Genomic DNA, 23,386 nt, shown 5'->3' with positions numbered 1-23,386 from the left:
GGATTGGTGACGGAGAGGCTTGAGACGATGCCTGTGCGTGTTCTGGGGATGACTTGAGTTCCTGTTGGGCTGAAAGGTGCGGGGCGTTGGCTTACCCGCCCTCTCTGTGGCTTGGGCCAGGCTGGAGACGGGGACGGCGAGGAAGAACAGGGGAGAAGAACAACAAATGCAACAACAGCACAATAACAACAGCAATGAACACCAGATGAACAAAAAATCCATCCATGCAACAGTTCCATAATTAAACAGTTAACAAGTCGAATAAGGAACGAAAACCACAACAGATAAACTTCTTTCATTTATAGCGTTACATTATTACAACTAATAGTCATAGGTACTTAACGAGAAGGCGAAAGTGCACGAAATTGATGCTCGAGAGGTGCCAGCCATCAGCTCTTCCGACACATGACTTAGGACCAGCTTCACAGTTCCCCATGACGGGTTAGTAAGCTCCCAAACCAATACCAGAGCCTTCGAAATTTCCTCGTATAGTGTCTGGTGTTTATATCTAAGTTCACAAATTTGATGAAACTATACGGGAAAAGTCTTGTGTATTTAGTGTGGCATCGAAGACCTCCCCATTTTGGATTGTATGGGATTCTATAGTTTGGTTCGGGCTGTTACGAAGACACTGTGTTGGACTGTGAAATTGGCTCTTAGAGTAACCTAACATCATTATCATCATCATCATCCACCCGAAATTGACCTCTTTTTTAGGTACTCTTTACTTTTATCTTCTATAGAGCGGCGAGTAGCGAGCTTTTTTTTTTACTCTTTGTGTTGCCCTTGCGCCGTATCCTCTGATGTAAAAAAAATGTATATCAAGAGCGAAACGTTTGAGAATATGGACCCAAATCCTAATAATATTGACCTACGGGAGAACAGGACTTATAGAGACTTTTGAATTCTACACACACACACACACACACACACACACACACACACACACAAAAGTCCTTCGTTCATACTGTGGCCTAGGATGTATCTGTGTTTGTTTGTCTGTCACACATACACTCTCTCTCTCTCTCTCTCTCTCTCTCTCTCTCTCTCTCTCTCTCTCTCTCTCTCTCTCTCTCTCTCTCTCTCTCTCTCTCTCTCACCCGTTAACTTTCTTTTCACACTCCTGTATCTACCGTGGCGGCGGCTTCCTTCTTCTGCCTCTTCTTCCCGTCCTGCGCCTCGTTGGAGTAGGGCACGCACCAGCCGTCCTCGTTGGTGATCAGGATGGGTATGTGTGTCCCCCCTTGGCCGCCTCCTTCGCCTACCTTGCATTCAGAGTCCGAGGCAAGATTTCGACCCGAGGGATTGCGCTTCCGGACCTCATTCCCGCCTCTGATCTTGGGTTGAGGAGAGGAGAGAGAGATGAGAGCGTTGTCACAAATGGTTTTCCCCTCAATCAGTGTTTATAGAAAAAGGAGAAAAGGTATGAAGGTAACAAAAATAGGTATTGGAGAAACAGAATATCGGTAAATCAGTTTCTACCCTGTTACCCCAAAAGAAATTACTGCAAAGATGAATAATAATAAAAAAATGAATAAATAAAAGGGAACAAATGACTGAAGGCAAAACTAACTAACTAATTAACTAACTAACTAACTAAATAATATAAATAAAATGCTACACAGGACTCTAACCAGAAAGAGAGCAAGCTGGAACACTTCTTAGGTCAGGGCAAAAAGTAAGGTGAAAATCAAAGCCCAGCGGAACACCAACCACCCGTGTCAGATTATCGTACTCAGAGCATCGTATTTACCGATTTCTGACCCATAAATATTGCCAAGAGCACCAATAATTAACTATTTTAACGATAATTATAAATGAAGCCTGTTATCGGGATGGAGGAGACAGTTTTGGGGTCGGAAATCGGCAAACATGAGGCTGAGTGCGACGATCCGGCAATGTTGACACCACCTTGCGTCGCGTACCGATCTCTGGCGGTAGTGTGGCAGCAGGTCCCAGGAGAGGCGGCGATACACTATACGGTGCACACACAGCGCCGTCAACACCACTGCCAGCACGTTGACCGCCACCACCACCGCCACCACCACCAGCGTGTTGATCTGCCGTGAGGAGACATAAAGAGTCGTATTATAAAACATTTCGCCGCCCCAAAACACAAATTGCCAAGGCTTTCTGAGGAGTTATGAGCATTTCCAGGGGTAGTTTTATGACCCTGGTGGTAGTTTGACCCTTCTTCTATACCATGAACCTAAATAAACACTCTTTAGAACCCGGCTGACCCCCTCTTTGACCTTTAGAAATGGCTGATGTGAGAAGAGAAATTGTCTTAAAATACCAACCAAAAAGACTAAGATGATAGAGTCAGATAGTCAGCCAGCGGTCTAAACTCTAGGGGCAGCTCCTGTAAAGATCACACCACCTGTTCCTATCATTGCATCCGTCAAGAGAACATTGGAATCCTAAACTGATTATCCCTTTAATTGGCTTCTACTATAACATCTGTAAGGGCGGCATCTCTATGGGTATATTCTTTAGCTTTCCCTTACTCTTGGGCTGTCTTCTGTACCGTATAAAAGAACCTCCTTAAACTCTTTCAATAGGGGCGTATCGAGACAGCACAGGAACTAAACTGATTATCCCTGTAACTGGCTTCTTCTATAACATCTGTAAGGGCGGCATCTCTATGGGTATATTCTTTAGCTTTTCCTTACTCCTGGGCTGTCTTCTGTGCCGTATAAAAGAACCTCCTTCCTACGACTTAAACTCTTTCAATAGGGGCGTATCGAGACAGCACAGGAACTAAACTGATCATCCCTTTAACTGGCTTCTTCTATAACATCTGTAAGGGCGGCATCTCTATGGGTATATTCTTTAGCTTTCCCTTACTTTTGGGCTTGTCTTCTGTGCCGTATAAAAGAACCTCCTTCCTACGACTTAACCTCTTTCAATAGGGGCGTATCGAGACAGCACAGGAACTAAACTGATCATTCCTTTAACTGGCTTCTTCTATAACATCTGTAAGGGCGGCATCTCTATGGGTATATTCTCTAGCTTTCCCTTACTCTTGGCCTGTCTTCTGTGCCGTATAAAAGAACCATCCTAAGAAATGAATAAAAAAATATCCATAAAGAACTTACCTCCGTGTTCCCGAAGCAGACAGCGAGAGGAGGCTCAGTTTCTGCTTCAGGCTCCGATGTGGCGGTACCCTCAGGATCCAGGGCACGAGTGGACTCCTCTGATGTGCTGCTGGTGGTGGTGGTGGTTGTGGTGGAGGTGGTGGGGGTGGTAGTGGAGGTGGTGTTGCTCCCGACTATCGCCTCGGTGGTAGTGGTGGTGGTTTGCGTGGCAGGAGCGTCTGTTATCGTCGTGGTGGTGCGATCAGGGGAGGTGGAAGTGGAGGTAGCAGGTGGAGGCTGGGTAGTGGAGGAGGATGAGGAGGATGAGGCGGTGGTGGTAGTGGTGGTGGTGGTGGTGGTGGCCTGTGAGGGCTGGGAGTCTGCACCCTCAGTAGTGGTGGAGGAGGGCAGATTGGGTGTACTCGTGGCCTCACCAGATTGCGAGGTCTCTGCTGCTCCTGTACTCTCTTCGGGAGGTGCCGTGTTGGTTGAATGTATGGGCGAAGTGGTGGTGGTGGTAGTGGAGGTGGAGGTTGTGGAGGTGGAGGTACTGGAGGTCTCTGGGTGCGTGACATTAACGTTTTCATGATTCAGATGGTCAGTTTCACCCTCCATTACGATAGCAGGCCCTTCACTCACGTCAGGAGGGGATGTCGCCGCCTCAGGAGCCGCCGTAGAGGAGCTGCCTGTGGACTCCTCGGCTGCAGCGTTCTGTGTCGTGGCAATCGTGTTCAGGCTGGTGGTTTGGTCGGGGGCTGGAGTTGAGGACCCGCCTTCCTCGCCCTCTACAGCCTGCATACCTTCGCCGCCAGTGGAGGTGTCAGTATCTGCGGGTGTGGGTCCTCCTTCCAGCTGACCTTGCCCCCTCGCCGCCGTCAGCAGGAGGTAGCAGCCTGTGGGGGATTAAGGGGAAGGTGATCAACTAGACGATGAGTTTCCAGAGTGAATATCGTCGCCAAAGCCTATGTGTGTATATATGTTTGTAATTATCAGTCTTTTCTTTCATCGTTGTCAGTGGCAAACTCTGCAACCGCCTTCCTTCCTCTGTATTTCCTTATCCTTACTTCCTTTGAAACTCCATCACGAGGAAAGCATCAGTACTTCTCCAGGCTAAACTGATTAATATTTCGTTATCTCCCGCTCTTCCTTATACAAAAGCAACGTGTTCGAAGCATTTTAACTTCATACAGTTTAGTTTTCCATTTGGCGTGTCTCTAGTGCCTTGAAAAAACTATCCTGTCAGCCTGTGGTAGGTAAAACACTCGTGAGGAGAGCATCAGTACCTCTCCAGGCTAAACTGATTAATTTTTCGTTATCTCCCGCTCTTTCTTATACAAAAGCAACGTGTTTGAAGCATTTTAATTTCATACAGTTTAGTTTTCCTTTTGACCTGTCTCTAGTGCCTTGAAAAACTATCCTGTCAGCCTGTGGTAGGTAAAACACTCGTGAGGAGAGCATCAGTACTTCTCCAGGCTAAACTGATTAATATTTCGTTATCTCCTGCTCTTCCTTATACAAAAGCAACGTGTTCGAAGCATTTTAATTTCATACAGTTTAGTTTTCCATTTGACGTGTCTCTAGTGCCTTGAAAAACTATCCTGTCACCCTGTGGTAGGTAAAACACTCGTGAGGATGTAGAGCAGGATCTGAGAGGCAGCGGCTGGCGATCGGCGCTGATTGTGTTACGGTGACACGGTGCAAACGGCCGCGTGGTGAGCCGACGGCCGCGTAACCCGAACCGTGCTCTCCTCTGGGGCCCTGGACTCACGCCAAGGTATCGTGCTGCGTCATAATAATCACCGTGCGTCATTACAGGCTGTGCTGCATATTTACCCTCACCAAACACTGCTTTTTTCTTGCTATTAAGGTTCGTATTATAAGATATTCCGGAGCCCAAGAACACCTATTTGACAAGGCTTTCGTAGGAGTTGTGGGCATTTCCAAGAGTAGTTGTATGACCCTGGTGGTAGTTTGCCCCTTCTTCTGTACCATGAACCCGAAGAGACACTCATTAGAACCCGACTGATCCCCTCTTTGACCTTTAGAAATAGCTGATGTGAGAAGCGAAAATGTCTAACAATAACAACCTAAATCTCTGCAAGCGGTTCTGTGCTGTCCCTCCCCCTAAATTATTTCCTCATTCCTACACCTTAGACTCCTTCACGAGGGGACTATCAAGACGCCTCGGGATTTAAATTTAACCATTGTCTTTCGGCATCTGCCTTACTTTACATAGAGCTGCGTCTTGGAGGTATTTTTTTTACACAGAGTTTTCGTTTTACCCATGGTCTATTTCTTTATCCAACACATTACTGTAAACAATGCCATCTCGCTATCGTGGCTGAGGTGTCCGATAAAGATATTGAGGGATAGACTCGGTGAGTGGTCTGCCACGTTACACTCGTGCACGTTAATAAAGCAGCTCAAACAGACGCCTTTGCATGGACGGACACACGCCGGCTGTGACCCTGCATAAGGCGGCCGAGGCAAGGCTAAACATGCGTCATCAGGAACGGAGCGGCGGGTGGCGGGAGGGAGTGTGTGCCTCGAAACGCTACACGGCGCCGCGAGACCGAGCTACAGCCAGTCACCGAGAACGAGAGAGAGAGAGAGAGAGAGAGAGAGAGAGAGAGAGAGAGAGAGAGAGAGGTAAATACTGCAATATGTTAAGCTGAGTGACATGCTAAACACTAACATGTAAAATAAAAATAAAAAGTGAGAATGAATAAGATTTGTATAAATGAAAGGTATTTAACGATGTACACACACACACACCCACACCCACACATACACACACACAGTCACAACAGGCGGCGACACAACGCTAATAAGTGTACATGTGGGACGATGAAACACACACACACACACACACACACACACACATTCCCAAAGGTTTCAACACGGGAACGAGGAAGAGGTGACGTCATGGCGCGCTCATATCTGCATGGGTGTTTGTAGACAGTTGAAAGCAAGCGATCAAAGTTAGCAATGCACATACGGTAATTAGGTCGCTAAGGAACAACATTAAACATTACTTAAGGAACAACATTAAACGAGCAACATTACCTTAAACATTACCTGTCTAGTCTCTTTAAACAGTTTCTCAAGACAACGTGAAAGTGAACCGCTTGCAAAATTAAAAGAAAAAGGTGTTTGTAGACAGTTGAAAGCAAGCGATCAAAGTTAGCAATGCACATACGGCAATTAGGTCGCTAAGGAACAACATTAAACGAGCAACATTACCTTAAACATTACCTTTAGACCTGTGTTTATAAGTATGTTAGTCTAGTCTCTTTAAACAGTTTCTCAAGACAACGTGAAAGTGAACCGCACGCAAATAAAGGTGTTGGAATATATTTGCAGGTAAGATTACGAGTATAGCTGGGAGCATACACTATAGGTACGCCTGGCCTCCGTGCTTATCTCCGTCACACTGGCTCTTGAATATTCCAGTTAAAGAGAAAATGAACGAAGAGAAGGAGAGAAGGAGGAGAAATGGAGTACAGAAAGTGGAGAAAGGGAATGAAAGAGGTGGAGAGAGAGGAGATGGAGGATGGAGGAGAAACGGAGAATGGATTGAAGGAAGGTGAGGAGAGGAAGGGAGAGAAAGGGAAACGAATGATGGGGAAGGGAAGAAAGGGAGGGAAAGGGAGGGAAGTGGGAGGAAAGTGGAACCAGAATCTACGGCAGCTGAAGATGGAGAAGAAGAAGAAGAAGAAGAAGAAGCATAGAAGAACAAGGGCAAGAAGAACAAAATCAAGAAAACAAGAAATAACGGGAATAAGAACAGGAAGAAAAGAAGAAAAAAAACAAGATCATGAAGGAAAAAAGAAGGAAAAAAATGAAAAAAAAAATAAATAATAGAAAAAAGAAGAAAAGTGATCATGTTAAAGTACAATAAAGTCTGCGATGCTTCCGTCCCATCAACACCATCATCACCATCACCACCATCATCACCATCATCATCATCACCACCACCATCATCATCATCATCATCACCACCACCACTACCATCACCACCACCATCACCATCACCACCATCACCACCACCATCATCACCATCATCACCATCATCAGCCGGATAAAAAGGGCACATTCTCGGGAGTAAAAAGAGGGGTATCACGTTCCCTCCAAATTACTCCTCCTCCTCCTCCTCCTCCTCTTCCTCCTCCTCTTCCTCCTCCTCCTCTTGAAGATACAGAAGTTATAGAAAGAAGGATGATGGAAGGTGAATGAGGATGGAGTGTAACAGGTGGAAGAAGAAGAAGGTGGAGGAGGAGGAAGTGGAGAGGTGGAGGAGAGAAATAAGAAGTAAAAGTGGAGGTAATACAGGAAAAGGAGCCGAAAAGGAAAAGTGGAGATGAGGTGGAGGAGGAGGTGGAAGAGAGAGGTAAGGAACAGAAGTGGAGTGAGTGAGAGATGGAATACAGAGAGTGGAGGAAGAGAATGAAGGAGGAGGAGAAAGGAGGAGGAGGTGGAGAGAAGGAAGTGGACGGTGGAGGAGAGATGGAGCGTAGAAAGTGGAGGGAGAGGATGAATGAAGAGGAGAGAAGGAGGTGGAGGAAGTGAGGAGGAAAGAATAAACACGGAAAGTGGAGGAATCGATTATAGGAAGTGGAGAAATGGATAAAAAAGAACAGTGGAATGAAGTGGAGAGAGAGAATGAAGGAGGAGGAGGAGGAGGAGGAGGAGGTGGACCGATGGAGTATAGCAAAGGGGGGAGGGGAAGGAGAGGAGGAGGAGGAGGAGGAGGAGGAGGAGGAGGAGGAACAACGGAGTACAACAAGAGAGAGAGAGGGGGGAAGAAGAGGGGGAAGAGGGGGAAGAAAGGAAGAAGAGGGGGGCGGAGTGGGGGGTGAGAGGGGGTAGGGGGGGAGGGGTAGAGAGGAGGGTGGGGGAGGTATGTACGTTTGTCCTGGTGATGTAATTCGATAATTGGTCGGGTGTCGGGTTGCGGTCGGGTGTTGGGGCGTGTTCGAGCCCCCCCCTCTCTCTCTCTCTCTCTCTCTCTCTCTCTCTCTCTCTCTCTCTCTCTCTCTCTCTCTCTCCCGCGTTATTTGTTTTGTTATTTTGCTTTGATTTATTTGTTATTTTTGTTATTTTGCGATTTGTGATTTTAATTGTTTTTTCTTGTTCTTTTGTTTTGTCTTACGTTTCTGTGTGTGTGTGTGTGTGTGTGTGTGTGTGTGTGTGTGTGTGTGTGTGTGTGTGTGTGTGTGTGTGTGTGTGTCTGTCTGTCTGTCTGTCTGTCTGTCTGTCTGTCTGTCTGTCTGTCTGTCTCTCTCTCTGTCTGTCTCTCTCTCTCTCTCTCTCTCTCTCTCTCTCTCTCTCTCTCTCTCTCACACACACACACACACACACACACACACACACACACACACACATGTAAGCTCTCCTTAAAACATCTACTCCCTCCTCCTCCTCCTCCTCCTCCTCCTCCTTCTCCTCCTCCTCCTCCTTCAGTCACGAGAGCTTAATAAAATAGATGTACTAAGGCGTTGAAACGTTTGGAAATGTCTGTTGGACCTTACGATGATGCTAAAGAGAGGGTATGATTAAAATGGTCCTTCTTCTCTATCGATTATGCCTTTGCTAATACTGACAATAAGATTTAGTATTAGGAAAAGTTTGTATTGGGTCGAGTGTACCATTAAAACGTTTCTTCTGTATTGATTATGACCCCGTTAACACTGGCAAGGGGGAGTTCATACGAGGAAGAGTTTGTACAGTGACGAGATCGCATTGGGAGAGTTAGCAGAAGAAAAAGCTTTACGAAGAGAGAAAGAAAATATATTGTAAAAGTTTGACTCGTCCATAAATCCAGTAAGACCTGTTAGACAACCATAATACTTCGTCACACTCCCGTAATACCTAAGTCACACCTTGCCCAAACCTGTTCCACTACAAGCAGACCATTCTAATCCCTTCCTTTGCTGTGAGATAAAAAGAACATGTACTAGATGGAAGATAACCACAGTGCCTCAAGTCAAACCTCCCAGGACAGAGAACACTGATAGCACGAACCTGTTGCTGCCACAAACCCCATGTTACCCGTGGTGGCGCAAGCGGTCTCATGGTTCTAGAGGGATCATTTGTCAGTTTAGGGTAAGGAACTTTAGGCTGGGCCACGTACGCTAGAGCAGGGCGAGGTGCAGAATGCCTTGTGGTTCTAAAAGGCTTAACCCCTTGACTGCGGATTTCCTACAACAAGACATCACCAAGCTACGGGAATGGAACAAAAAGTGGCTGCTACAATTCAATGAAGAAAAATGTAAAGTCCTGTACCTTGGGAAGGGATATCCAGCACGCCAATACCACATGGGAAACACTCCACTATCCACCACAGAGGCAGAGAAAGACCTGGGACTATATGTTACCAGGCTGCCAATGAAAGCCAAATTCGTGCCAATCGCAGCGGACGGGTTAAGATAGGTAAGCCAAGCCTCCGTGGTGCATTGGTTAGCGTTCCAAACTACGAATCTGCGGGCCTGGGTTCGAATTCCGGCTTGGGTAGTCGGCGTGAAACCCACTCAGCTGTTTATCCCTCCTTTCGGAATGGTCGATAACTAGAAGCCTGGGGACACCTGGGGGAGGTAAACGATGGTGACCCGGATGTTACACTGGCTCTGTGGGTTAAGGGTTTTCTTCTCTCCCACCACAGGCTCAAAGGGCTAACGTGACGGAGATGAGCACCGAGGCCACGAGGAGCTATGACGTATGCTCCCGGCTTTACTTTCTTTCACATCGCGTTAACCGTGTAGCAGCGACGGGCCAAATTTATGCCATGATATAACCCCCCCAAAAAATAGATGATACATAATATGATCACAAATGCTTTGATAAATATTATGAAACGGTTTGTGTGAGGGGTGATTTTTTCTCATTTTTCTCGCTTGGAGGGACCATTAACCCGGGAAAGCCCAATGTCACCTACAGGTGACACTTTTTTAAATAGTCATATCTCTAACTCTTTACAAAATTTTGCATTGGTAATCCATTCATAATGTTGTTTAACACTTCCTTTTTTGTATTTCAGCTCTGGGGAATAATATTTTGTTTACGTTAGCTCTGGCAGCTGATGAAAGAACATGTAGTGCTCCCGTTTTTCATCCCTCTCCACCTGTGCCAAAACAATGTATTCCTGCAATATAAAAACAATTTTAAATAACTCTCTCTCTGTGTTTCTCACAGTTAAATGCCTGATGAAAAAAACACTGGTGGTAATAGCACAATGACTATTTGTTAATATGAGGTAATCTCAATGAAACTCACGACTGTCACCTGTAGGTGACATTGGGCATACACTGAACAATTCAGTCTTTTTCCTCGGAGTGCTGATCAATGTTTTCTGGTTTCAGTTTGACTCGTCATGAGATTGCAACAATACTTGAGGTTGTAATGATGAATTTGATACATATGTTAAGTGTTTTGAATGTCTATAATTCAGTTATAATAAGTTTTCTTATGGCTGAGTGGTTAGCGTGCGGGCACGCATTCACTACGTTCTGAACGACTCTGGTTCAAGTCCGCCGCTACTACCTGGGATTTTTCGGTCACCATCGAGTGGCCTAAGACTACCCACATGTCCTGAAGACCACCCACCAACCCGGACTCTAGAAGAACAGTCCAAGTTATTCAAGAATGAGCTCCGGGGGGCAGCATGAGCCAAGAAAAGATGGCGCCGCTGTAAACACTTCCCTGCACCAAGATGGGCTGGGGCCGACCACCAGGCCCCCCAAGATAGCCTACCAGTACTACAGGCTTCGACGTAAAAATAAATCAATAAATAAAATAGAAATAAATAAAATAAAATAAAACAACAAATATTCTTTGAATAAAAATTCATGTAACTCACAAAGAAATAAAGGTGTTTATTTCTGTTCTGTTGTTGAGAGTACTTGACATTAAGTACATCGGCATTTTTAGCGAATCAAAACCTAATGTAAACAATGAATATATTTCAAGCAAAATTAGAAGGAACATATTCCCTGAAATTCATCACTATCTTGTCACACTTGTCACAATCTAGATCTGCCGGGGAGTCGCAAATTGGGATGTCAAAAGAGATGTCCAGGTAGTGGGTGTGGAGAGGAGAGAGAGTACATGAGAAGGGCAAGAAAGACCATGATGGTGTACACAACCTAAAGCCTGCACAAACCAGATGTGCTGAGTTTCATGAGCAAACCAGTCAGGTGTCAGAAATGTTAAGCTGTTCTCCGTGTTTACGGTTGGTATGCTCTCATACAAAACAAAAGTCTGTGGTACTTAGTAAAAGGAAGCTCTTCATTGCAATTTGTCAACTCTTCATGAAATAATTATATTTTCTTATATAAAATACTTTTGTAGTGAGTTATGTATTTGTTTATGTTCCAATAGAATTATGCTAAAAATCAGATATTTCCTGTGGATATCATTTTTAAACTTAATACTGAAAGGAGAAATGTTAATATGAATAAAGAAAAAAAATATTTGGAATATAAAGAAATGGGTTTTTTGACAACGACTTAGTTGTGCCATTGCCCAGTGTCACCTCTAGGTGACACCCTGTTTGTGCAAAAAGTAAAATATATAGAAATAAATGTTCTCAGTAAAAGTTGCTTGAAATTGTATTATCAAACACATATTGAAATTGGAAAAAGAAAACTTCATAAATAAAGCAATGGGCTTTCTTGGGTTAAGAAACATGATCCCCGCTGCTACCACAGGGTTAATCCACGTACCTAGGAGGAGTAGCTTCATGGTGAGGTGCTGAGGGCCTGCCAGACTGAGGTGCACTGCGGCCTGCCCTGAGGTGCTGCCCGCGTGTCGCTCCCCACGTGTGTTGGCTAACCTGTCACTGCCTCCCACATTCCCTCTAGGCCCGCGGCTCCTCCGGCCCTCCTTTCCCTCCCCTCGAATGGTTTCCAGCTACGCTTTTATACCCAGGTGCCTCGATACAAGGTAATCCTCAGCAGTCATTATCAGTATGCAACACGACAAAGGCCTTTCCCAGCGTTCTCCATCTTTAATTGTCTTGTTAATTTTATATCGTACTCCATTTTCTACTACGGCAAAGGTTATAATTTCCTAACTCCACCTGCTTCTCCGGCTGGCCTGGCTTCCCCTACAACTCCAGGGTTACCAATGTTTTGTTTTACTTTGGTTATTTATCTGTTATCATTTCTACGCATGATGTGACCAGCCCAAGTCCACTTCTTACTCTTTATCGTCATCTTAATATCCTCAGCCTTTGTCTGTTCCCTAATCCAATATGCTTGATTTCTGTCTTTCTATGCACCGTATGTCAGAATCAAATCTCCCTGACTGCAGCAACCAGTGTGGAGTGGTCAGCGGTTAGGGGGGAGGAAAGCACGACCCTGAGAGGCCATATTCCTAAACACTCCGGCGGCCAAGCACACACATTTGACAAGGCTTTCCTAGGTGTTTTGGGCACTTCCACGAGTAGTTTTATGACCCTGGTGGTAGTTTAACTCTTCCTCTGTGCCATGAGCCTAAAAAAACACTAATTTGAATCCGGTTGATCTCCTTTACGGCCTTTGGAAATAGCTGATGTGAGGGCTGACTCATGAGAGGTCTTGTAACGCGAGGGGAGAGGAACTTGTGGAAAAAAAGAATCCGAGCTCCTTCCTTCCTTCCTTCCTTCCTTCCTTCCTTCGTTACCCCAGACACAGTATAAGTAAATCTCTCTCTCTCTCTCTCTCTCTCTCTCTCTCTCAAAAAAAAAAAAACCTGTCTAAACCACTTGATCGTAACTTATTTCTGTTTACCAAGTCATATATACACCCACTTCACTCACCACCACCACCACTACTACTACTACTACCACTACTACAGGAAGGACACACTTACAAGGCAAGTGTCCTAGAGTCGTTCCGTCGTGCCCTTTCGCGGTGTGGGCGGCGTGGGTCCCGGGGTGAGGGCGGGGGTGTCGTGTGGGGCCTCCAGGCTGGGGAAGAGCTTGAACTGTGGGTGTTTGGGGGCGAAGACCGTCTTGGCGAACTCACGGAAGAGGGCGAGCGCTGTGGAGTTCTCTAAGGCCGCTAAGTTGTCCGCTTCCTGCTCCCCTTTCTCCTTCTTTCCTTTCCTTTCCCCGTTTTCATCCTTCTGTCCTTCCCTCTCATCCTCCTCCTCCGTCCCATTCCCTTTGCCCTTGGTCTTCTTCGTCTTTTTCTTCTTTTTCTTCTTCTGTCTCCTCCGCCTTTTCTCATCTCTCGTCTTGTGCCTTCCCTCTTCTTCTCCCTCTTCTTCTTCGTGATGTTCCTCCGTCTCCACTTCCCCTTCCTCCACTTCATGAGAATTGGATGCAGGAGGGTGAGAGTTTAAGGTCCCCCTCGCACCGTTCTCCATCTCGCTTGAGTTCGATGTTTCAGGGTGTCTGTTCTTCGACTTCGACTCCACGGATTCTGCGCTAACGGAGGCTAGTGTCTGGGGCGTCCTGGAGGAGGTGACGATGCTGGAACGGTGCCCAGAACGACCCACAGCTCCTTCGCGGCCCATGGAAGCCCTCCCCTCCTCCTCCTCATCTTCCTCCTCCTCCTCATCGTCATCATCTTCAAACTTTTTCTCTTCCTTGGTTTTCTTTTAGTTGAAAGTAAAGTGAAATGAGAAAAAAATGTATTAACTTTTAGTCTGCAATCTCCTTCTTCTCCTCCTCCTCCTCCTCCCCCTTCTCCTCCTTTTTCTCCTCCTCCTCTTTCTCTTTTTCCTCCTCTTCCTTTCTTCTTCTCATACTTTTCTTCTCTTTATCTTCCTTGTTTTCTCCTCCTCCTCCTCCTCCTCCTCCTTCTCCTCCTTTTTCTCCTCTCCCTTCTTCTCCTCCTTTTTCTCTTTTTCCTCCTCTTCCTTTCTTCTTCTCCTCATATTTTTCTCCTCCTTATCCTCCGTGTTTTCTCCTCCTCCTCCTCCTCCTCCTCCTCCTCACCTGTGTCCGCGGTGCCAGGAGGTCATCGGGGCAGGGTTCAGGCTCGTGTTTGGCGCTCCTCCTGCCGACCCGGAGCTGCTGCAGGAAGAGGAGGTAGGTGGTGATGTACTGCTCCTTCTCCGGGTCATATAGCAGGTCCGCCTCGCTCTCTTCTCCGCCCTCAGGTCTGCACCGGGGGAGGACAGAAGGTAAGGAAGTTAAATGGAAAGAAAGGGAAGGGAAAGGATGGGTTGGGAAGAGAAGGGAAGGGAGGGCAAATAAAGGAAAGGGAAAGGAAGGGAAGGGAAGGGAGGGAAAAGGAAGAGAAGGGAAGGGAGGGCAAATAAAGGAAAGGGAAAGGAAGGGAAGGGAAGGGAGGGAAAAGGAAGAGAAGGGAAGGGAGGGCAAATAAAGGAGAAGGAAAGGAAGGTAAGGGAAGGGAAAGGAAAGTAAGGGAAGGGAAGGGATGAGAAGGGAAGGGAGGGCAAATAAAGGAAAGGGAAGGAAGGGAAGGGAAGGGAAGGGAACGAAAGGAAAGCAAAGAGAAGGGAAAGGAAGGGAACAGAAGGGAAGGGAAGGGTAAGTAAAGAAATATATAGATAGATAGATAGACAGATAGATAGATTAATAGATAGACAGTTGATATATGGACAGATAGACAGAAAGCAAGGGAGTCTTCAGGTGGCAATAGTGTGCTGAGAAGGGCGCAGACAGTGTTGGCAGCGGCAGGGCACGGCAAGCAGGGAGACTGTGCTCAGCTTCACCGTGTTATGACTGGTATGTCCAACCTGCCACACACACACACACACACACACACACACACACACACACACACACTGACGTTCGCATGCTGTTTGGGTGAGTAGAAAGCGAGGTATGCAAAACACACACCCCTCAAACTATGTCCAGAGAGGGCCGGGGGTGGGGGTGGGGGTAAAGAGAGAGAGAGAGAGAGAGAGAGACGGGTGCAAATACAATAGCAACAACAACAACAACAACAACAACAACAACAACAACAACAACAACAACATCACGCCTCCCTCACCCTTGGAAGAGCAGCTCGTCCTCGTCCTCGTCCTCGTCCTCCTCGGCCTCGCCCTCCCCCAGCTCAGGGTGAAGTTGGTCTAGATAATCCTGCAGAAGGCCCCCTGTGGCAGCCCTGGGGGAGAGGGAGATGACAGTCTTCTTCTCTCTCTCTCTCTCTCTCTCTCTCTCTCTCTCTCTCTCTCTCTCTCTCTCTCTCTCTCTCTCTCTCTCTTCATTTAATTTTACTTATTCTTCTTGTTGTTGTTCTTATCATTATTGCCAATTGCAAAACATAACCGGCATCATTGCTTTCTATTATTATCATTGTTATCCTTATTTACTATCAATATTGGATTAGTGTGCGACTATTTTAGGAGGAAGAAGCCACCCACACATTCCAAGCATGCTTTTACCTCACGAAGATGATGTCGATGTTTTCATTTTTTTTTATTAATGTCCGTGAGTATCTGTCCACACGCGGCGAAACAAGAAGCGTAGTCCCCCTAGACTTACCCTCAATAGCATCATCATAACCTATAGCGAGATACAGAGATACAGAGTCAGTGATGCAGGCTATGCTTTCTCTCTCTCTTCCCTCCTCCGATATTGCTGACATCACTCAATCTGGGCGGGCTTGCGGTGATGCAGCTACCATACTTTCCTCTCTATATACGTGGATGCCAATACCATAGATGCATTAAGGAAGAGATTGGATAAATTCATGGATAGTGAGGTTAGACTGGGTTAGGCTTACAAGAGCTGCTTTATATAGACCAGCCGACATTTTGCAGACTCCTTACGTTCTTATGCTCTCGTTCTTATGTTCTATTGCGGTGGTAGACGTCAGTAAGTAGGTTGGTAAGTGATCACGTAAGTAGTTAGTATGCCTCCAACCCAACCCCAAATACACAGTTACTCTTGAGGGCTCTTGAGGGCTACTTACGTTCTAATGTTCTTATGTTCTTATGTTCTATTGCGGTGGTAGACGTCAGTAAGTAGGTAGGTAAGTGATCACGTAATTAAGTAGTAAGTATGCCTCCAACCCAACCTCAAATACACAGTTATTCTTGTGGGCTCTTGAGGGCTACTTACGTTCTAATGTTCTTATGTTCTATTGCGGTGGTAGAAGTCAGTAAGTAGGTTGGTAAGTGATCACGTAATTAAGTAGTAAGTATGCCTCCAACTCAGCCCAAAATACACAGTTACTCTTGGGGGCTCTTGCGGGCTACTTACGTTCTTATGACTGTACCTGGTGTGCGCTGCGGGGCCGTTGGTGGAGCAGCTGTCGTTAGCAAGCTCCTCTCCTTCACTTCGGCCGATTGGAAACGTCAGGACGCGCTCTATCCTCTGACGAAGCTCATCCGACACCACGTCCTCCATGTCCGGGATGCTCTGGAGAAATAGTAGTGTTAGTATTATCGTTAGTATTGGAATCACTGTGAGAATAGGGAGCAGGTTTTCACGTAAGCACAACCCGTCCGCTGCGATTGGCACGGATTTCGCCTTCACTGGTAGCTTGGTAACATTATGCTCCCAGGTCTTTCTGTGGCTCTGTGGTGGGTAGTGGAGTGTTTCCCATGTGGTACTGGTGTGCTGGATATCCCTTCACTGGTAGCCTGGTAACATATGCTCCCAGGTCTTTCTGTGCCTCTGTGGTGGGTAGTGGAGTGTTTCCCATGTGGTATTGGTGTGCTGGATATCCCTTCACTGGTAGCCTGGTAACATATGCTCCCAGGTCTTTCTGTGGCTCTGTGGTGGGTAGTGGAGTGTTTCCCATGTGGTATTGGTGTGCTGGATATCCCTTCACTGGTAGCCTGGTAACATAATTTATGCTCCCAGGTCTTTCTGTGCCTCTGTGGTGGGTAGTGGAGTGTTTCCCATGTGGTATTGGTGTGCTGGATATCCCTTCACTGGTAGCCTGGTAACATAATTTATGCTCCCAGGTCTTTCTGTGCCTCTGTGGTGGGTAGTGGAGTGTTTCCCATGTGATATTGGTGTGCTGGATATCCCTTCACTGGTAGCCTGGGAACATATTCTTCCAGGTCTTTCTGTGCCTCTGTGGTGGGTAGTGGAGTGTTTCCCATGTGGTATTGGTGTGCTGGATATCCCTTCACTGGTAGCCTGGTAACGTATGCTCCCAGGTCTTTCTGTGCCTCTGTGGTGGGTAGTGGAGTGTTTCCCATGTGGTATTGGTGTGCTGGATTTCCCCTCCCAAGATGCATGACCTCACATTTTTCTTTACTAAATTGGAGCAGCCACTTTTGTTCCACTCCTGTAGCTTGGTGATGTCTTCTTGTAGGAAATCCGCATCCAAGGGGTTAAAAACGATGGCATATTCAGGGTTGATATCTTTCGAATTTAGTTTTCTATTTTCCTAAGCACTTTTTCCCTTGGTAGTTGTTTTATAATTTATTCATCATTTTTTTAGCAGTATTTTAGGATTTTTTTTTGTAAGAATATTATTAAATCTAATTAGAATTTTACTAGAATTTAAGTTTACATCATCAATACCGTTTTCCTTGTCCTTTTTTTCTTTCTTAGTTTTCATATTTTTTTTAGCATTTCTTATATATTAGAATCCACTATAGACTAACTAACATGCCTGGGTGGGGTCCAGTCCTTATAAACTCGCCCTCTTTAAAATTATGGTAGTTTCTGGATATTTTTGCTTCTATTTTTTAGCATACTTTGTGTTAGAATCCATTATTGACCAAGTAATTTATTTGGTGAGGGTTCATTCCTACAAACTCTCCCTCCATATACAGGACCCCGACCTCACTTAACTTAGCTACCCTATACTCATGTGCTGTATTTAAAATTATGGTAGTTTTTGGATATTTTTGCTTTAATTTTTAGCATACTTTGTGTTAAAATCCATTAGTGACCAAGTAATTTATTTGGGGACGGTTCATTCCTACAAACTCTCCCTCTTTATAAACGACCCCGACCTCTCTTTACTTGGCTGCCCTATACTCACGTGCTGAATCTGCAGGTCCCACGAGTTTCCGGGCGACCAGCGGACAGACGAGGCGGAGGTGGGCGCGACCAGCAGGGGGCGGAAGGACGGGCGGGAGGGGAAGGTCCATTTCGACACGCCCTCGCGAACGACCTGCGCCCTGTCCCGCCCACGCCCCCTGGCCCTCAGTGGCTCAGGTCTGGTCTCTCTCGTGTGTCCATGGGCGGCGTGGCGGCTGGGTAAAGTAAAAGGAGTTGTAGAAGTAGTAGTAGTAGTAGTAGTAGTAGTCTTGGTATTAGTATTAGTGTTAGTGTTAGTATTAGTGTTAGTATTAGTGTTAGTATTACCCCCCCCCCCCCCCCACACACACACATGCAAAACTCACCTCCTGCAGCGGGAACACTCCATGGCCGAGTGTTGTGTGTTGTGTTCCGCTGTGTTGTGTTGTGTTGAGCCGCCCGGGACGTTACCATGGCAACCCGACACCCAGATGCAACCCCCCCCCCCCCACCACCATTACCATTACCAGACCTGCAAGCATTCTTCTTCTTCCTCCTCCTCCTCCTCCTTCTCCTCTTTCTTCTTCATCTTCTTTTCTTTTTTTCTTCTTTTACTTGTTCTTTTTGCTCTTGTTGTTGTTGTTGTTGTTGTTGTTGTTGTTGTTGTTGTTGTTGTTGTTCTAGTTTTTGTTGTTCTTATTTTCTTTTTGTTTTGTTCTTTTTTTCTTTTCTTATCTTCTTCTTCTTCTTCTTCTTCTTCTTCTTCTTCTTCTTCTTCATCATCTCCTCACTAAATGGCGCCAACCCTTGATTCTGAATAGGAAGAAGGAAATTAACAAAAAAATGAGATATACAGAAAGAAAGAAAGAAAACTCCGCTCGCAAAAGTACAATTCCTAAGATAAGTAGAACACGTCACTAGGAGATAAGCAATTCAGTTTCATGGGTGTCAGGTTACGCCCGGTCCCCTTGAGAGAGTAAGCGTTTAAGTCATAGGAAGAACATAAGAACATAAGAACGTAAGGCGTCTGCAAGAGGCCGGCTGAACTAATGAGAGTGGAAGGAGGAAATGATTAGAATGGAAGGAATAATTAACGTAGAAGAGTTTGACAATGAAGGGGTTGAAGGAATTAATGAAGATGATGATGATGATGATGATGTTAATGGAGAGTAAGCGAAGGTGAATGAAGTTGATAATAAAAGGATTCGATTCAAAGGAGTTACATTAGTTTACTCTCTCTCTCTCTCTCTCTCTCTCTCTCTCTCTCTCTCTCTCTCTCTCTCAATCAACTTAGACACTGAATAGTCACGAACTTTTCATTACAAAGAATTCTCCTCCTCCTCCTCCTCCTCCACCTCCTGTTCTTCCTCCTCCTCCTCCTCTTCCACCTCCTGTTCCTCTTCAGTCATTCCCTCCTCCTGCTTCTCCACTTCCCCCACCTACCCCCCCTCTTCTTCCTCCTCCTCCTCCTCCTCCTCCTCCTGTTCTTCCTCTTCCTCCTCCTCTTCCACCTCCTGTTCCTCTTCAGTCATTCCCTCCTCCTGCTTCTCCACTTCCTCCACCTCCCCCCCCCGCGTCTTCCTCCTCCTCCTCCTCCTCCTCCTCCTTCCTTTGAGTACACATGGACACAAAAACATGCGGTTAACTCCTCTCAGCTATAACTCACACATGAGGAGGAGGAGGAGGAGGAAATGGAGGAGGAGGAGGAGGAGGAAATGGAGGAGGAGGGGCCACAAAGAAAGCAGAGGTGGGAGAGACGGAGAGAAGGAGAGAGAGAGAGAGAGAGAGAGAGAGAGAGAGAGAGAGAGAGAGAGAGAGAGAGAGAGAGAGAGAGAGAGAGAGAGAGAGAGAGAGAGAGCGAGAGAGAGAGAGAGAGAGAGAGAGAGAGAGAGAGAGAGAGAGAGAGAGAGAGAGAGAGAGAGAGAGAGAGAGAGAGAGAGAGAGAGAGAGAGAGAGAGAGAGAGAGAGAGAGAGAGAGAGAGAGAGAGAGAGAGAGAGAGAGAGAGAGAGAGAGAGAGAGAGAGAGAGAGAGAGAGAGAGAGAGCAAAATACACTATAAGAGAGAGACAGAGGGAGAGAGAAAGAGAGAGAGAAAGAGAGCAAGGAAGAGAGAGAGAGAGAGAGGAGAGGGGATGTGGGAGGAGATGATAATAGAAGGGGTGATGGAGGGGAGAGAGGAGGAGGAGGGAGAGAGGGGGGAGGGGGGTGGAGGGAAGAGGAAGGAGAGATGCTGGTCATGGGGGAGGAAATATGGAGGAATGTTATTAATTTGGGAGGAGGAGGAGGAGGAGGAGGAGGAGGAGGAGGAGGACAAGCAAGGGGAAGGAGGAGGAGGAGGAGGAGGAGGAGGAGACAGACGTATAATTAACCAGACAATGTAATGTAAATAACAACAACAACAACAACAGCAACTACTATTTCTACTACTACTACTACTACAACTACTACTACTACTACTACTACTACTACTACTACTACTACTACTACTACTATTACTACCACTACTAAAACCACTCCTACAGCCACCACCACCACCACTACGGCTATTACGTCTATAAACAGCAAACTCCGGCACAAAACAAGAGATATTTTTACGCTTGGGAAAGGGTGGAAAGGAAGGGAGCGTAGAGGGTGACTTCGGGAGGAGGAGGAGGAGGAGGAGGAGAGGAAGGAGGAGAGAGGGAGGGAAAGGGAGAGAGAGAGAGAGGGAGGAGGGAGAGTTCAATTGAGAGTAACAAGTAAGGGGACGTCGGGAGAAGGAGAGTTACCAGTGAAAGCTTTGAGATGAGACAAGGAAGTAAATGTCTCTCGAAGTCGGAAAGAAAGGACAAAGGAGAACGAAGGGAACTGAAGAAGGAGACGAAGGAGGATGAGGAGGAGTGAGGGAAGGAAGAGAGGAGCAAGGGAGGTAAAGGAGGCAGCGAGTGGCACTAGCTAGCATCTCTACCCCGCCAAGGAAGGGAGGAGTGCCACAGTGCCCAAAGCCTCGCCAGATGCCAGTCCAACGTTAGCTCGTGGCGGGGTGGTGAGCCGACGCCCCTTCATCACCACCACCACCACCATCACCACTGACACCACCACCAACCACTATCATCACCACCACATACTGAAATAGCGTCCACCACCATCATCATCACCATCACCACCACTGACACCACCATCAACCACTGTCATCACTATCTTTCGACAGCACCACTCTCATCTCACAGTTCTGATATTATCACCACCACCACCACCATCACCACCATATCTTGAAATAGCGTCCACCACCATCATCACCACCATCATCACCACCACCCCACTACCACCATTTTCAACACCACTACACTCCAGCATCATCACCAACCCACTCCGCATAACTTTTATCACCACCGCCACCACCACCACAATCATCACCACCATCATTACCACCACCACCACAATCACCACCACCACCACTGTACAGAGGCATCCACCACCACCACCACCACCACCGAAGTTAATTACCACAACAATCGTCACTCAACACCACCACAGTCCCCGAGGTCATAACTCACCACCACTCCTAATTACCATCGCTCCTCCTCCTCCTCCTCCTCCTCATCATCATCATCACCCCTCTCATACGACCACGAGTCCAGTACGTGATCAGCCTCTTGGTGAATGACTTACACGCAACCAAGCATTAAGGAAAATAACCCAGATGGTGTTGTGTTTGTGAATGTAAACTTAATTCTTCTTCCTCCTCCTCCTCTTCTTCTTCCTCTTCCTCCTCCTCCTCCTCTTCCTCTCTCCCTCCATTCCTCCCAGCTAGGCGAAACAGAATAAGAAAAAGATGTGAAAGTGCGGAAAGAAATGAACTAGTAAATTATAAAGAAAGACAAGAAATATAAAGGAAATAAATAAAAAACAAGAAAATACGAAGAAAGGAAGTGTAAAGAAAGAATACGAAACAAGGAAAAGAAAAGAAAGAAGGAAAGGAAAGGAAATAAAAGAGGAAAGCAAGAAAGGAAGCAAAGAGTGAAAGGAAGGAAGGAGGCAAAGAAGAGAAAGGAAGGAAGGAAGGAAGGAAGGAAGAGAGAGAGGAAGGAAAACTAACAGAGGAATTCGCACTTCAACAACAACAACAACTACTACTACTACTACTACTACTACTACTACTACTACTACTACTACTACTACTACTACTACTACCACTATAAAATGCAAAGTATGAATGACGCGAGTGAAGAAAAACATGAAAAAACAAAGAAACAACAAAGCGATTTAACGTGAAGAAAGACCAGAGAGAGAGAGAGAGAGAGAGAGAGAGAGAGAGAGAGAGAGAGAGAGAGAGAGACCACCACACCACCACCACCACCACCACACGACCACCACATGTAATAATGCCTCGCTCAGCCTCCCTCTTCGTCCTCGTCCTCGTCATCCTCGCAGTAACTCCACCTATAAGGGCAGGTAAGGAAGATGGTACTGGTATTAACATCATTGCCATTCATCATAGTTAGCTTTGGTAGTGTTTTCAGAGGCCTTTCATTATAGGATGGTACGATGCAACATGTGATCAGTAGAACGAATATCAAAATGTCAACTGCGAATTCTTGTATTAATTTTTCTTCCTTTCTCTCTTCTCTCCTTGCTTCCTTCCTTCCTTCCTTTCTTTCTCTTCTTTCTTTCATCCTTCTTTCCTTCCTTCCTTGTTTCTTCGCTTTCTCTCTCTTTTCTTCCTTCCTTCCTTCATTCTTTTACAATCTACTTCCTTTCTCTTCTTCCATCCTTCCTTCCTTCTTCCTTTTTTCTCTTCTTTCTTTCTTTCTTTCATCCTTCTTTCCTTCCCTCCTTCCTTGTTTCTTCACTTTCTCTCTCTCTTTTCTTCCTTCCTTCCTTCATTCTTTTACAATCTACTTCCTTTCTCTTCTTCCATCCTTGCTTCCTTCCTTCCTTCCTTCCTTTCTTTCTCTTCTTTCTTTCTTGCTTCCTTCTTTCCTTCCTTCCTTGTTTCTTCACTTTCTTTCTTTCTTTTCTTCCTTCCTTCTTCTTTACCAAATATTTCCTTTCTCTTCTTCCATCCTTCCTTCCTTCCTTTCTTTCTCTTCTTTCTTTCATCCTTCTTTCCTTCCTTCCTTGTTTCTTCACTTTCTTTCTTTCTTTTCTTCCTTCCTTCTTCTTTACCAAATATTTCCTTTCTCTTCTTCCATCCTTGCTTCCTTCTTTCCTTCCTTCTGCTTTTCTTTCTCTTCTTTCTTTCATCCTTCTTTCCTTCCTTCCTTGTTTCTTCACTCTCTTTCTTTTCTTCCTTCCTTCCTTCCTTCATTCATTCATTCTTTACTACCTACTTCCTTTCTCGTCTTCCCTCCTTGCTGCCCTCTTTCCTTCCTTTCTTCCTTCTCTGCTTCCTACATCCTCTTGGTATCCCCAGCCGCGTAAGAGGTGGCAATGTTTTCACCCTAAT

General features: G+C 46.0%; 2 protein-coding genes across 7 annotated transcripts in view; one reads left to right on the top strand and one right to left on the bottom strand.

Moving 5' to 3' along the window:
• Window positions 1–283: 283 nt before the first annotated feature.
• On the bottom strand, window positions 284–18,654 carry LOC126983355 (uncharacterized). 5 transcript variants are annotated; one of them, XM_050836079.1, is made up of 7 exons: window positions 18,345–18,654; window positions 17,981–18,194; window positions 16,253–16,395; window positions 15,023–15,136; window positions 13,999–14,164; window positions 12,927–13,655; window positions 3,822–3,970 (listed from the first exon to the last, which is right to left on the bottom strand). In XM_050836079.1, the coding sequence occupies exons 1-6, from the start codon at window positions 18,365–18,367 to the stop codon at window positions 12,939–12,941; spliced, it is 1,377 nt and encodes a 458-aa protein (XP_050692036.1). In that variant the 5' UTR covers window positions 18,368–18,654; the 3' UTR covers window positions 3,822–3,970; window positions 12,927–12,938. The 5 variants fall into 5 exon arrangements, with proteins under 5 accessions (XP_050692038.1, XP_050692037.1, XP_050692040.1 ...); XM_050836084.1 differs by lacking the exon at window positions 12,927–13,655 and having other exon boundaries at window positions 3,812–3,970; window positions 18,345–18,653; XM_050836081.1 differs by lacking the exons at window positions 12,927–13,655; window positions 15,023–15,136; window positions 16,253–16,395; window positions 17,981–18,194; window positions 18,345–18,654 and adding exons at window positions 284–1,337; window positions 1,926–2,060 and having other exon boundaries at window positions 3,099–3,970; window positions 13,999–14,021.
• A 2,066-nt stretch (window positions 18,655–20,720) lies between these two features.
• LOC126983353 (uncharacterized) overlaps window positions 20,721–23,386 on the top strand; it is a 23,119-nt gene continuing 20,453 nt past the window's right edge. Inside the window, exons 1-2 of one of the 2 annotated variants that reach the window (XM_050836077.1) lie at window positions 20,721–20,983; window positions 21,748–22,392. In XM_050836077.1, the coding sequence (XP_050692034.1) occupies window positions 22,323–22,392 (70 nt within the window). In that variant the 5' untranslated portion in view covers window positions 20,721–20,983; window positions 21,748–22,322. The remainder of the gene's footprint in view (window positions 20,984–21,747; window positions 22,393–23,386) is intronic. The other variant, XM_050836078.1, reaches the window with a different exon arrangement.

This window comes from Eriocheir sinensis, chromosome 53, assembly GCF_024679095.1.
Source record: "Eriocheir sinensis breed Jianghai 21 chromosome 53, ASM2467909v1, whole genome shotgun sequence".
NCBI lineage: Eukaryota > Metazoa > Arthropoda > Malacostraca > Decapoda > Varunidae > Eriocheir > Eriocheir sinensis.
This window is presented reverse-complemented; position numbering and strand designations above follow the sequence as displayed.

Excerpts from the sequence above, each read along its gene's own strand:
- LOC126983355 (XM_050836079.1), bottom strand. The coding sequence starts at position 18,367 with ATGGAGTGTTCCCGCTGCAGGAG. Across the intron at positions 14,165-15,022 it reads GACGAGCTGCTCTTCCAAGG|ACCTGAGGGCGGAGAAGAGA; the intron begins GTGAGGGAGGCG and ends CCCCCGGTGCAG. Across the intron at positions 13,656-13,998 it reads TCCTGGCACCGCGGACACAG|AAAACCAAGGAAGAGAAAAA; the intron begins GTGAGGAGGAGG and ends TTCAACTAAAAG.